The 15,320-nt window shown below is 38.3% G+C and overlaps 1 protein-coding gene across 2 annotated transcripts in view; it reads right to left on the bottom strand.

Annotated features, from left to right (window-relative positions):
- ATPAF1 (ATP synthase mitochondrial F1 complex assembly factor 1) overlaps positions 1 to 15,320 on the bottom strand; it is a 34,708-nt gene that overhangs the window by 10,983 nt on the left and 8,405 nt on the right. The window contains exons 3-7 of one of the 2 annotated variants that reach the window (XM_024247152.3): positions 13,825 to 13,875; positions 13,260 to 13,322; positions 8,989 to 9,039; positions 7,743 to 7,790; positions 1,429 to 1,524 (exon numbers count right to left, since the gene is read on the bottom strand). In XM_024247152.3, coding sequence (XP_024102920.2) covers positions 1,429 to 1,524; positions 7,743 to 7,790; positions 8,989 to 9,039; positions 13,260 to 13,322; positions 13,825 to 13,875 — 309 coding nt within the window. The remainder of the gene's footprint in view (positions 1 to 1,428; positions 1,525 to 7,742; positions 7,791 to 8,988; positions 9,040 to 13,259; positions 13,323 to 13,824; positions 13,876 to 15,320) is intronic. The other variant, XM_024247155.3, reaches the window with a different exon arrangement.

The raw sequence follows: 15,320 nt of genomic DNA, 5'->3' as shown, positions 1-15,320 counted from the left end.
TGCAGAGTTTGCACATGAGCCAGATATGTAATGTGCAGTTCAAAAATATAATCTGGGTTGCGGGGGGTGAGGGGGAGAAGAAGGATGGAAACACCATTTTATGAAGAATGATCAGGGCAGTGGTTACCATATCTCAAGTCTAGACTAGGTAGAGAGGATGGGTTCAAAGCTAAAGCCCCTATATAGCACAGGTGGAAACAACTACATTCAAAAGAAGATTCCTGGACTTTATCTCTAAAATTTCAGTGAGTCTTTTTAATTATAAATATCCAACTATCACTAGGGTACTTGTAATAGTTCAGCATCTCATTTTTCTTGAACATACTTCCAATGTTACACTGATCATTTTGGTCATCATTCTAATATTATACTAATCACTTTTATTGTAATTATGTTTCTGGATCTTTCTCCTATACCTGAATATTAGCTCCATGAAGGCAGGGACCTTGTCTCATAGATCTCCAAGTCTTAGCACAGTTCCTAACACAATCCCATAATGATTAAGTTCACAGACTTTGAAGTCAGATAACCTGGGCTCAAACTTGGCTCTATCACTTATTAGACAGTGTGAACTAACATCTGAGGCTGCTTTCTTCTACGTGATTAGAAATAATAACAGTAAATATCTTATGGCGTATTTGTGAGGATTAAATGACATAATGTACATAAAACATGTGGCACATAGTAAGTACATCAAATGTTGGTTATTAAAGTATGTGCTCAATAAAGGGTTGTTAGATATATTACAAAATAGCAAAGTAAAAAGCTGCTCCTTCATTCTATTTTGCATTCTTTACCCCAACTTCAAAGTCGATATAATTCATGCTTGTTTTTTGCCATATTTGGCCTCCAAATACAGAATGCCAATCCTAGTTATGATTTAAAATATTGACTTTTATTTTAAAAGTTTTAAATGTTTTGAATCTAACTTTTAAATATAATATTTAAAAGTTAATATTATTTTATTGGAAATAAAGAAATAAAGGAAGAAAGCAAACAAAATAATATTTATTAAACAGAAACTATTCACTTAGCATGTTGGAAGGTGTTGACTTAGTTAATAAAACACATTTAAGACTTGGAGCTTTCCTCAAGGGGCTTCTAGCTTGGGTTAAAAAGATAACCATCATAACTCAGGCATGTTTGTTAAGTGAGGCACATGCAGTATGTACAACTAGAGGTCTGGGGAAGAGACAAAAGAGAACCAGAAGTAGTCAGAGAAGGTGTTTTGGAGTCTTTTTCAATTTCTAGGTATTGAGGAGGGCCTAGAAAACTAGTCCAACACAAAAAGTATGACAATTCATCCGTGCCACAATAATAAATGCTGGGAGTAAGCAGCTATTCTGTGTCCTTGAGCCTCAGCAAGGGTTTCTATTCCCACCAAGGGGTAGTCCTCTTTCCTCTAGAGGAAGGGCACAAGCCACCTACCTGAATATTTATAAGTGCAGTGAAGTGGAGTTCAGTACCTGTCCATTGTCCTACAAAAAACTCATAACCTTCCCTTCTTGGCAGAGCACATAGAAACTGTGAAAAACAGATATACAAGGAGACAGATGAATAAATGAAATCATTTGCTCTATATCCAACCACCTGTAACATTCATTCCATTGCCTCCATATTTGGTTTTTAAAACATTTTTTAATTTTTTTGAGACAGGTTCTCGCTCTGTTGTCCATGGTGCAGTGCAGGCATGATCACTGCTCAACACAGTCTTGACCTGCTGGGCTCAGGTGATCTTCCCACTCAGCCTCCCAAGTAGTTGGAACTACAGGTGTGCACCACTAAGCCCGGCTACTTTTTTTTTGGTAGAGATGGGGTTTTGCTGTGTTGCCCAGGCTGGTCTTGAACTCCTGGGCTCAAGCAATCCGCCTCCCTCAGCCTCCCAAAGTGATGGGATTATAGGCATGAGCCACTGCTCCCAGCCTGAAACATTTTTTTAAAATTAAGAAATTCATATGTGGCAATAAACACTCATGTACTTATCAATCCACCTAAGAAAGCATCAGAAATATAATTGAGGTTCCCTCTGCATTCCCTTCTAATCCCATCCCAGAGTTAACATCTATCCTGCATTTGGTGTCTATCCTCCCTTTTCATATTTTAATACTTTAATGTATATGTGTATAACTGTAAGTTAAGAAGTAGTAGTTTACAGGCTGGGCATGGTGGCTCACACCTGTAATTCCAGCACTTTGGAAGGCCAACGTGGGAGGATCACTTGAGCTCAGGAGTTTGAGGCCAACCTGGGCAATATATAGTGAGACCCTGTCTCTACAAAAAAATAAAAAAATAGCTGGGTGTGGTGGCATGCGCCTGTTGTCCTAGCTACTCGGGAGGCTGAGGCAGGAGGACCGATTGAGCCCAGGAGTTTGAGACCAGCCTGGGCAACATAGTGAGACCCTGTCTTTAGAAAAAAATTTTTTAAAAGTAGTAGTTTATATGTTTAAAAATTTAAATCTTATCAAAGTGTATGTATCCTTTTGTAACTTTTTTACTTCACAGTATGCTTCTGAGATTTATCCATGTTGATATCTATAACTCTGAATTCATAAATATCTCACTGTTGTATGGAATTCTACTGTAGAAATTTATCACTATTTATCCTCTTGATGGATGTTTCAATTTCTAAACTTTCTAACGCTGCTGAATTAGCTCGTCCCAATTGCTATAATTACTTCACATTCTATCAGATGAAGCTGATATTGGAGCATGGCTCCAGACTAAACACCAAAAAATAAGTTTTACGTTCAAGATGTTTAGAATTGGGGATGAGTAGTAGAGAAAAGAATGGTGCCAGAACAAACAAAAGTATAAAGCAGCCCAACACACAGTAGTCACAAATTATCTTCTTACTGTCAACCACTCAGGCTCCAATTTATTATTATTAGATGATATAAACTTAGTGTCTACCTGACAGATGATCCCTTGCTAGGGAAAATATTTTTTTTAGAGCTTTACTGAGGTATACTTGAAATACAACAAATTGCACATATTTAAAGTATACAATTTGATGAGTGTGACATATATGTACTGTGAAACCATAACCAAAATCAACAAAATGAACATGGTTATCACTTCCAAGTTTTCTTTGCCCTTTGTAGTTCATACTTCCCTGTCCCTTACTGTCCCTAAGCAACCACTGATTTGCTTTCTGCCACTATAGGTTAGTGTGCACTTGTAGAATTTTGTAAAAACGGAACCACAAAATGAGTACTTTTTTGGTTTGGTTACTTTCACTCAGCATAACTGTTTCATGATCTATCCATGTGTGGGAACAAGAGTGACTTTATTTTAAATGCTAGTCCACCATGTGACTTCTGACTAACCCCAAGTCCAGGAATGCCTCCCAAATGTCTAGTTGATGTATTACTCTTTATGTAGAAACATCTACTCTTCCAAAACAATCCTTGATGTTGTTGCAGAAATCATAGGCGGTGATGACTGTATCCACCTACACATTCCTTCCAGAGCATGTATACTTTCCCCAAGATATAAGATATATTGGGTCTGTCTGGTTGTGGTGTGGAGATCTACCTGTCTTGCAGCCACCCAATATGACACTTCTGTCTGTAAGTTCCCCCAATAAGTCATCCCATACCCACAAATTGGATTTGTCTGCCTCCTTCTTTGGTTTCTCAGCTCCTTCAGCATTTGGGGGTCGTTTTGCCCTTTCACAGAACATCATGTTGTTGCATGTATCAATAGTTCATTCCTCTTACTGCTGAATATTATTCCATTGTGTATGTATACACACACACACGCACATGCACATTCTCTTTCCACAATTTCTGTGCACTAACGACAGACATTTGAGTTGTTTCCAGAATTGGTTGTTACAAATAAAGCTGCTTGAACATTTGTGCACAAGTCATTCTATGGACATAGTCTTTGAGTTCTCTTGGGAAAATATCTAGAAATGGAATGGCTAGTTAGTATGGCAGGTATATGCTTAATTTTTAAAGAAACTGCCAAACTATTTTCTGAAGTGGTTGTACCATTTTGCAATATGACCAGCAGTATAGGAGAGTTCCAGGTGCTCCACATTCTTACCAATACTTGGTATGATCAGTTTTTGAAATTTTAGTCATTCTAATGGTATCTCACTGTAGTTGTAATTTGGATTCCCATTATGACTAACGCTGTCAAGCATATTTTCAGGTGCTTATCTGCTATTCTTTGATAAAATGCTCAAATCCTTTGTCCATTTGTCTGTCCTCTTATTACTGAGTTATAAGAGTTTCTGATATAACTTGAGCTGCTTACACCTTTTGGCTATTGTGACTAATGTTGCTATGAATGTAGAAGCTATTTGGGTATGCAAATAGAATGTTTTAATTTTGATGAAATCTTATTTATTATTTTTTTTTTGAGACAGAGTCTCACCTGTCACCCAGTCTGGAGTGCAGTGGTGTGACCTCGGCTCACTGCAGTCCCTGCCTCCCAGGTTCAAGCGATTCTCATGCCTCAGCTTCCAGAGTAGCTGAGATTACAGGCACACATCACCATGCTAGCTAATTTATGTATTTTTAGTAGAGATGAGGTTTCGCCATATTGGCCAGGCTGGTCTTGAACTCCTGACCTCAAGTGATCCACTCACCTTGGCCTCCCAAAGTGCTGGGGTTACATGCGTGAGCCACCACATCTGGCCTATTTTTATTGTTTTGAGACAGGGTCTCGCTCTGTTGTCCAGTCTGGGCTCACTATAACCTCCACCTCCAGGGCTCAAGTGATCCTCCCACCTCAGCCTCTTGAGTAGCTGGGACGACAGGTGCTTGAAAAATTTTTTTTATAGAGACAAGGTCTCACTATATTGCCCAAGGTGATTTTTTTCTTTTATAGTTTGTGCTTTTTGTAATGTACTTATGACATCTTTGCCAAACCCAAGGTAATTTAGATTTCTTGTTTTATTTTCCTTTACAAGTTACATTTATGGGCCAGGCGCGGTGGCTCACGCCTGTAATCTCAGCACTTTGGGAGGCTGAGGCAGGTGGATCACTTGAGGTCAGGAGTTTTGAGACTAGACTGGCTAACATGGTGAAACCCTGTCTCTACTAAAAATATAAAAATTAGCTGGGTGTGGTGGTGGGCTCATGTAACTTCAGCTACTCAGGAGGCTGAGGCTCAAGAATCGCTTGAACCTGGGAGGCAGAGATTGCAGTGAGCAGAGATCACACCACTGCACTACAGCCTGGGCAACAGAACAAGACTCTGACTCAAAAAAAAAAAAAAAATTGTCTCTACTAGAAATACAAAAATTAGTCCAGTGTGGTGGCAGGCACCTGTAATCCCAGCTACTTGGGAGGCTGAGGCAGAAGAACAGCTTAAACCTGGGAGGTGGAGGTTGCAGTGAGCTGAGATCATACCACATTGCACCCTGGATGACAAAGCAAGCTCCGTCTCAAAAAAAAAAAAAAAAAAGTTACATTTACTTCTATATCTACTTTAATTTTTGAATACACTGTAAGGTAAAAGTAGAGGTTCCTTTTTTTTGTGCATGATATTCAATTGTTTTAGCAGCATTTGTTGAAAAGATTATCCTTTCTCTAATTTATTGACACTTTTGTTGAAAAACAACTAACCACATATATGTTTGTCTATTTCAGGACTCTACTCTGTTCCATTAATCTACATGTCTATCTTTGTGCCAATACCATACTGTTTTAATTACTGTATCTTTGTAATAAGTCTTGAAATCAGGAAATGTAAGTCCTCAAGCTTTGTTCTTTTTCAAAATTGTTCTAGCTATCTCAGGTCCTTTAAATATCCAAGTAAAATTTTAAAACCAGCTCATCAATTTCCTAAATGCCTAGTGGGGTTTTGATTAGTATTGTATTTCATCTAGAGACCAATTAGGAGAGAACTGACACTTTAACAACAACAAAGGCTAGGCACAGTGGCTCACACCTGTAATTCCAGCACTTTGGGAGGCTGAGGCAGGAGGATTGCTTGAGTCGAGGAATTTGAGACCAGCCTGGGCAATGTAAGTGAGATCTTGTCTCTACCAAACATAAAAAAAATTAGCTGAGCATGGGGGTGCATGTTTGTAATCCCAGCTACTTAGAAGGCTGAGGTGGGGGTATTGCTTGAGCCGAAGAGATTGAGGCTGCAGTAAGCTATGATCACACCACTGCACTCCAGCCTGGGCAACACTGTAAGATCCTGTCTCAAAAAACAAAACAAAACAAAATGTAACAAACTGAGCCATCCAATCCATGAACATGGTATATATCATTTCCATTTACTTAGGTATTCTCTGTTTTCAGCAATGTTTCCAAAAATGTTTTGAAAACCTGAGAAATCATTACTGATACCAAGTTAGCTGGTCCACCCCACCTATTCCTTTTCCCTTAGGCCTTTTGGCAGCTCAGTATTTCAGCTACAACCTCCTAATTCCTTTTAGGCACATATTACCAGGATAGCATAGCCAAAACTGTGAAGAAAACTGCCAATAAAACAGGCATCTCAGCCCAGTTTGAACAGCTATTATGAAAAAAAAAAGACAACCTGTAATCCCAGCACTTTGGGAGTCTGAGGTGGGAGGGTCATTTGAGGCCAGGATTTGAAGGCCATCCTGGGCAACATAGTTAAGACCTCATCTCTAAATGAAAAAAAAAAAAAAAATGCTGGTGAAGATGTGGAGAAAGAGGAACTTTTATATACTATTGGTGGAACGTAAATTAGTATAGCCATTATGGAAAACATTATGAAGGTTCCTCAAAAAACTAAAAAGAGAACTACCACATGATCCAGCAGTCCCACTACTGAATATACATCCAAAGGAAAGGAAATCAGTATGTTGAAGAGATATCTGCACTCCCATGTTTACTACAGCATTACTCACAATAGCCAAGATATGGAATCAACCTAAGTGTCCATCAACAAACGAATGGATAAAGAAAATGTGGTATCTATACACAATGGAATACTATTTAGCCACAAAAAAGAACAAGTTCCGTCATTTGTGACAACATGAATGAGCTTGGAGAACATTATGTTAAGTGAAATAAGCCAGGCACAGAAAGACAAATACCACATGTTCTCACTCATATGTTGGAAGCTAAAAAAAACAAAAAACAAAAAACAAACTGATCTCATAGAAGGAGAGAGTAGAATAGTGGTTACTAGAGGAATGAAAAGCCAAAGGTTGGTTAAGGGATACAAAAGCACAGCTAGATGGGAGAAATATGTTCTAGTGTTCTATGGCACTATGGAGTACTATAATTAACAACAATTTATTGTATATTTTCAAGTAGCTAGAAGAATGGATTCTGAATGTTACCAATACAATGAAATGATAAATGTTTGAGGTGATAGATGTGCTAATTATTCTGATTTGATCCTTACAGACTTCACACATGTATTGAACTATCACACTGTACCCCATAAATATGTATAATTATGTGTCAATTAAAAATAATAATAAAAGCAAAAAAAAAAAAAAAGTTGAAAAGATTAAGGTCTCAGATGTCTTCCAAAATGCACTTGTACTGATAGATTAAGATCTACATCAGAAAGGGCTGATGTGGTAGGGAGCTAAAAAGCCAGAGGCTTACTGGGTCAAACCCACATGATTTCATAAGGCTGAAAATGTTACTTATTAGTACAATCAACATGTGAGCATCTTTATTAAGTAAACAGAGCACTATAACATGTGAGACAGTATGGAATATGATGTGATTGGTTGGAAAATACTTGTTTGGCAACATTGATAAGCAACCCTTACATGATCACCAGAAACTTACTGTTGGACAGGACTGAGCCCGGTTCCAGATCAAATCAAACTTTTCTGCCTGCAGGTTGGAAAAGAATAAAGTTAACCTACACATAGTAAAACACAAAAGGCCACAATCACATGTAATTCACCAAGACTGAATTCTAGAATTATAATACAACTAAAACAGTCTTTTAAGTTCCATCATTTTCAAATCACTCTTATGACAGAAAGACAGGAAAAACCAGATGTCTGTTTTGCTGTTTATTGTCAGAATTATGTGTAAAGACTAGGTGCACCAATGCTCCAAATGCTCCAGGGAACTTTAACAATTGTCAGAGACATCAAGTCACCAAGTCAGTTTGAGGGAGAGCTAAGAAGGCCTGTTCAAACAATGAGTCAGTATCAGACATCTAAAACATCACAAAAAGTGCAGACTCTTCTTCTGGCTGTTGAATTCATGTAGGATAAGGGTATATATATATATATGAGAGATTAAAAAAAAAGATAGTGATACCATCATAACCACCAAAAGGCCTGACTTTATCCTTCCATCTATATGTTTTCCTCCTTAATCTTACACTTACTCATGTAATCTCAGTATATATTTGTGTGCTTGATAGAAACTTAACCTAAGCCCCCACCACTTCTTCAGGAAAAAACAAAGAACTAGCTGATAATCCAGTACTTCAAATGCTTTATTATAGTGGAGGCCAGCAAAACATTAAACCAGAGAAGCCAGAAGCATCCCTTCTCTGTCACAGACCTTAATGGTCAAGCAGTAGATGGTGACCATCTCTGAGAATAATTTCAAGGGAAAGACCAAGAAAATGTCACTTGCTAAGGGGAATATTCGCCAGAGAAAGATTAGGAAGAGGCTCCAAGTCAGCTCAGGTATAGGTCACTTATAGGCAAGAAGGGAAAAAAGCTGTGCTAGAGGCCCTGTCTTAAATTCCAACAGCTTGGTTGGAAAACATCAGCAGGAAAAAAAAGACATCTGGAAATTACTCAGCAACATGAACTTATACCACGCTCCCTTGTCAGAGACTTGACTCAGAGACATTTCTAAAGTAGAAAGAAGGAAAACAAGAGCCATAAACATACCATATGGAGCTTCCAATCTCTGGTGCTCAGGGCATAATAAAAACTCTCAGGGCTGTAAAATGCAGCTTCTCAAGAGGCAATAAACATAGGAAAAGTAAAGGCAACTACCTGCTAAGGTTAGAGAACTGACTTTCATGTTGTAACACTTTCATTTTGCCCTCCAAACTACTTACAGGAATAACTGTGTAGACTGTATCTTTTGCTGCAAAATATTGCTGCCAAATCTGTACAAAAAAGAGAGGGGAGTCTGTGACATGTGGGTAATCTTTTCAACATGTGCCAAGAAATGGTGACAGCTTTCATTGCTCAGAGGAATATGCTATTTGATAACAGAGAGGAAAAACCCAGTGTAACGCTTTCCTTACTAGCACATTACAAAAAAGATTTAATACAATCCACTCTTCTAGATGATTAAACTGTAACTCTTAATAACAAATTCCTGACAGAGAAACTGATTCTATGACTTTAAAAATCATTCGTCTTAATATGTGCCTTGTGTGTGATAGACAACTTCTTTTTTTTTCACATTTTTATTTCCTCCCCAAACCCACACCTCCCCAGCCAACTGAGCCTTCCCAGAGAGTAAGGACTAGAGCTCAGGGTTCAGAGTCAGGCAGACCTGGATGCGAATCTCAGCTCCAGTCATTTACTAGCTATACTACCTTGGGCAAATTACTGCAAACTCCCTAAATAACATCAATAAAATAGCAATAATAACCTCACAGAATTGTCATGATTAGCTGAAATAATGTAGGTCTGTGCTTAGCTCAGCACTTGTCACAGAATAAACACTACAAATAATGTTAGCTTTTGTTAGATATTATATTAGTCCATTCTCACACTGCTAATAAAGATATACCTGAGACTGGGCAATTTATTTATTTATTATTATTATTATTATTATACTTTAAGTTCTAGGGTACATGTGCATGACATGCAGGTTTGTTACCTAGGTATACACGTGCCATGTTGGTTTGCTGCACCCATCAACTTGTCATTTACATTAAGTATTTCTCCTAATGATATCCCTCCCCCAGCCCTCCACCCCCCGACAGGCCCCAGTGTGTGGTGTTCCCCACTCTGTGTCCATGTGTTCTCATTGTTCAACTCCCACTTATGAGTGAGAACATGCGGTGTCTGGTTTTCTGTCCTTGTGATAGTTTGCTGAGAATGATGGTTTCCAGCTTCATCCATGTCCCTGCAAAGGACATTAACTCATCCTTTTTTATGGCTGCATAGTATTCCATGGTGTAAATGTGCCACATCTTCTTAATCCAGAGACTGGGTAATTTATAATGGAAAGAGGTTTAATTGACTCACAGTTCCACAGGGCTGGGAAGGCCTTAAGAATCTTACAATCACGGTGGAAGGGGAAGCAAACACATCCTTCTTCACATGGTGACAGGAAGAAGAATGAGCAAAAGGGGGAAAAGCCCCCTATAAAACCATCAGATCTCGTGAGAACTCATTATCATGGGAACAGCATGGAGGTAACTGTCCCTATGATTCAATTACCTCCCATTGGGTCCCTCCCATGACGTGTGGGGATTATGGCAACTACAATTCAAGATGAGATTTTGGTGAGGACACAGCAAAACCATATTAGATATTATTGGCATGTTATAGGCAGCTCTTAAAATCCTGCTTCCAGAAAGTCTTCTACATGTGGAAGAGATAAGGTCTGTTGGATCTGACTATGGTATATACCAACCAGAAGTCCTACCTCTGCTTGACACTAACGAACAAGGAAGCTACAGTTGACCTTCATGATGCAAATACCAAAAGGTGGGGAATAAAAAAATTATATAATAAGATTTGAAAATTAGAAAATAGGGAAAAGGAAAAAATGCCCATAGTCCTACCACCCTAACAAAGACCACTGTTATTTTATTTCTTTCTAGTATGTCTTTTATAGTATACATAGATGTAGTATATATGCAATATTATGTCTTTTTATTATTTACCATTAATATCATATGGATGCTCTGTGTTCTTATTTTTTACTACCTTTTTTTGCCTTCCCATGCCTTTTTACATGTTATTGGCTCTGACTAGAAAGCCTTTCTCTCCCACCTCTGACCTCCCAAATTCTTCCTGTCCTCTGAAGCTGAGCCTATATGCTTCTTCTTCCATGTAGTTTCCCTTGATATTACAGTCAGAAGTTTTCCTATGAGCTGCTTTTCTATTTTATTTATTTCCTCCCCCTTGCTTTCATATTTTATATCTCTCTTAAGATGCCTAGGATATGCTACTTCATAATAAGATCATTTGCATATGGATCTATTTCCCTCACTAGTTTGTAAGCCCCCTGTAGACAGGTATCTGCTGTGTTGTCACCAATGCCTTGCAACCCAAAAAGTACTCAGAAATGCTGGTTGAATGAAAGATGATTGCAAAATAATAAGAAACACGTAATCTAAAAGAGGCACTTAACCCAGGGTAGGGAAGAGTGCCAGAGGAAGGGACACTTGAACTGTATCCTGAAGAATGATTAGGAGTTAGTAGGGAAATAAGGAAGCTGGGAAGATAACAGGTAGGGCAGGAGAAGGAGATAAGAGACACATTTGAAGCAGAGAATGACAACACTAACAAAGGCATAGAAGTAGAGGAGGGTATCATAACCAAGGTGACACCAGAGTGAGCTAGTGTTGAAGAATGGGTCAACTTCCTTTAGAGTTGGTCTGTTTTGTCAACATTTCTGTTAAAATATGGGGCCCCAATTGAAGATACTAATCAAAGTGTGATCCATTTAATCAACACAGAGCACAAAAGGACTATTAACTCCTAGGACCTATGGAAATTATTCTCAATGTGGCATAACGTTGCTTTACCTTTTCTTTTTTTGCATGTCAAAACACTGTCTTCTCATTTTAAGGAAAGCATATTCTGATTTTTATTTAATTTATGATATTAGCAGACAGTTTATGAATCAAAACTGAAATTCATGAGACTGATATATGTTTCCTAATATAGTTGAATTTAGCTACTCATTTCAACAAACACAAATTTATACCTAAAACTATAGGTCTCAATGATACTTGTCATATGATCAGGCCTCCTGGGCCTGGCTTCTTTTTCCCCTAAATGACATGTTTTGTGTCCATGTTCCTTTGGTACTTCTTCCCAAAGGCACAGCCTGAGTTCTCCCTGACACTTTGCATATGCCTCTATTAACAGAAAGAACGCTGTGCTGATCTGATCCATTTTGTGGAGGCTAAAACTCCTTGGGGATGAGGATTCTCTCATTTATCTCTGTACCTGGCACAGAGTCTGACATTTAATTGGTATGCATTAAATGTGTGCTAAAGTAAATGATATAGCATACAAAGGAAACCCATGGCAACTGGCACAACTTCCAGTTGTGGGAATATGATGCAGAGTCAAACAGACATGGGTTTGAGTCCCAGCTCTACCACTGACTAAGTTACATAATCTCTTTAAGTCACAGTTTCCTCAATTGTAAACTGGGAATAATGGCACCCACTTCATGGGGTGGTTAAGAGAATTTAATGAAATAATGCATATGAAGCATTAGGCATTGTGCCTGATACAGAGTATGCTGCTTTTAATCCTCTCAATCTACCTAATATATAATTCATGGAACTATAAAGAATGCCAAAAAAATAGCTTATTAGAGAGAAAAGAATCACAGGTATAAAAATATAAATGACCAAACAGGCAGGATAGCTCATGAGTGCTTTGAAGGAAAGTGTTCAGGAAGCTTCCTGAAGAAGGTCCTGTGATAATGGAGAGCTATGAATGTCAAGAAAAGGATTACAGGAAATCATTGAACATTTGTGACCATGTTCCTAATATATTTTTTTCCCATTTTTGAAAAAACATAAATATAGCACTTACTCTGTGCCAGGGACTGTTCTAAGTGATAATAAATGTTAACTCATTTAATTATCCAAATAACTCTATGAGGTAAGTACTATTATTTGCTCCACTTTAAATAGGGAAACTAAAGCCCAGATAAGTTGATTAACTTGTCCAAGTCCTATAGAGCTAGGACTTAAAACCGGCAGCTTGGTTCTAGAGTCTGTGTTTGTAAACCAATACACTATACTTCTCCATAATGAAAGGAGAAGTTTCAGAGGACTCAGTTGATGAGCATATTATGGGTGGAGTGGAAAAAATAGGAGCAGGGAAACCTATTTGGAAAGGTAGTGCAGTAATCCAGGTATAGAGTACTGATGAGGGTTACAGGAGATGTGGATTATAGGAATGAAAAAGAAAGTAGAAATACAAGTTGATTAGACATATAAGAGTGACAAAGAAGACAAGTTTTCTTATGACACTGTTCTTCAAGTAATTCATCACTTTTGCCTTTTATTATTACCTTTCATCATGGCTAGAAAGAGGTGTCAGAAAATGCACTTTCAGATTTGGTTCACAGAATTCACATTTTCGTAGAGTAGGCCAGCCCATTTTCATTCATTACCTGTTTTATTTCTTCTGCAGTTTTTTCTTTTACCATCTCAATGTTAAAGATTGAACTGAGAGTCTTGAAAGAGAAAATAAAAAGCAATTAACACATAATTAAAAAAAAAAAACAAAAAACAGCTTAACTCTATCTCTAAGCCTGTGGCAAACATGTCAGGACAATGAAACAGATTTCCAAAAGTAGAAAACAAGTATAAGAAAACCCACATGCCCAGAGAAAGTGAGCCCCCAAGCCTAGACAGGTTTTCATAGTTCTGTTCCTGAGGAGTCTCTCTTAGGTTGCCATGTACTTCCCAAAGGCTTCACCCTTACCAATGAGTCCTGCGGCACTTTGTAGCTGGTAAGAGGAGAAAGTTTGGTTGTTATTTTTAATTAAACTGCTACGCTAGGGGTCATGGTCAAGGACACAAAAGTTTATAGAAATATTTCTCACTTCTACAGCTGGAAAATCACCTTACACAAAATAATTGAGCCACAGTACTTATGTTCAAATGTGCAGCCTCTTGTTCTAGATGTACCATATGACTTCAAGCTTTTTTTCCTATATTTAATTAGAAACCTACCTTGTCCTTAGTGAATCCTCTGTTCACAGACTGTTTCCCCAAGGCATCTGTCTGAAATATATAAGACAAGATATTAATCTACACTTTACTCATAAGAAAAAAGGTCACTAAGCTAGGTAAGGTACCCAGTCTCATTAAATAATTTTGCATGTGAGAACTCACTTCTCTCCACTTTTTATAATAATTGTTCTAAGAATTTAACACTATTTTAAAAATTATTGTTGGCTGGGCACAGTGGCTCACGCCTGTAATCCCAGCACTTTGGGAGGCCAAGGCGAGAGAATCATAAGGTCAGGAGTTCGAGACCAGCCTGGCCAACATGGTGAAACCCTGTCTCTACTAAAAACACAAAAAATTATCTGGGCATAGTGGCGAGCGCCTGTAATCCCAGCTACTTGGGAGGCTGAGGCAGGAGAACCGCTTGAACCCGGGAGGCGGAGGATGCAGTGAGCTGAGATCACACCACTGCACTCTAGCCCGGGCAACAGAGTGAGACTCTGTCTCATAAAATAAAATAAATAAATAAAAAGAAATAAAAATAAGAACTATTGTTTATAAGACAACAACTTTCCTCTAAGATTCTGAGATTCAGAGATAAGATTTCTCTCTCAGTAAACTATCATCTACTAGTACTGAGAGTCCATTCTCCACCTGCCACTGTGGATATGAGGGATTTCTTCCCAGAATTAGGCCTGCTTGGGATTGCTGTGTTCTGTCCTGACCTATTCCACACTGAGCCATAGAAGAGGTAAGAAATGGAAAGATGTGTTATCCAAGGACACTGCTTATCTCTGACAACACTTTGATGGTAGGCATCCTCAGCAGACTAGAGTCTTTTTGAGTGTTCAATCTTAATGTTTCCTCCATCAAATTAGATACCCTTAAAAAAGGCCAACAACAACTGAAAGTGATTATTTTGTCTCTTAGCCATTATCTCTCATAAAGGTCATAGCCAGTAAATCCTGTTTTGAGTTGTTTCTGATAGTAGGGATGGGTTGTTCTGAGTCTTCCACTCAAGGCTGTGCTTCTCAGAAGTACATTCTACACCTGGGATTCTGAGGCTGAAAAACACTTTCTGCATAAAACCTTGCCTTTAGTCACTCTGTGCTTTAATTAATCCACACTTTTCATAAATGATGGTCATAGAACCTGTACCCACAAATTAGAGAAAAGCCTGTTGAACACACTTTAGTTTTTTTGGTCATGCACCTATACACTGACAACATCCCAGTGTAGCCGTTTCTTCATATGTAAACCAACTAAAAAGGAGTTAATTTCATTTTCTTTCTTTTTTTTTTTTTTTTTTGAGACAGGGTCCAGCTCTGTTGCCTAGGCTGGAGTGCAGTGGCACAATGTTGGCTCCCTGCAACCTCTGCCTCCCAGGTTCAAGCGATTCTTCCACCTCAGTCTCCCAAGTAGCTGGGTCTACAGGCATGTGCCACTATGCCTGGCTAATTTTTTGTATTTTTAGTAGAGATGGGGTTTCACCATGTTGG

This window comes from Pongo abelii, chromosome 1 (assembly GCF_028885655.2).
Source record: "Pongo abelii isolate AG06213 chromosome 1, NHGRI_mPonAbe1-v2.0_pri, whole genome shotgun sequence".
Classification (NCBI taxonomy): Eukaryota; Metazoa; Chordata; class Mammalia; order Primates; family Hominidae; genus Pongo; species Pongo abelii.
This window is presented reverse-complemented; position numbering and strand designations above follow the sequence as displayed.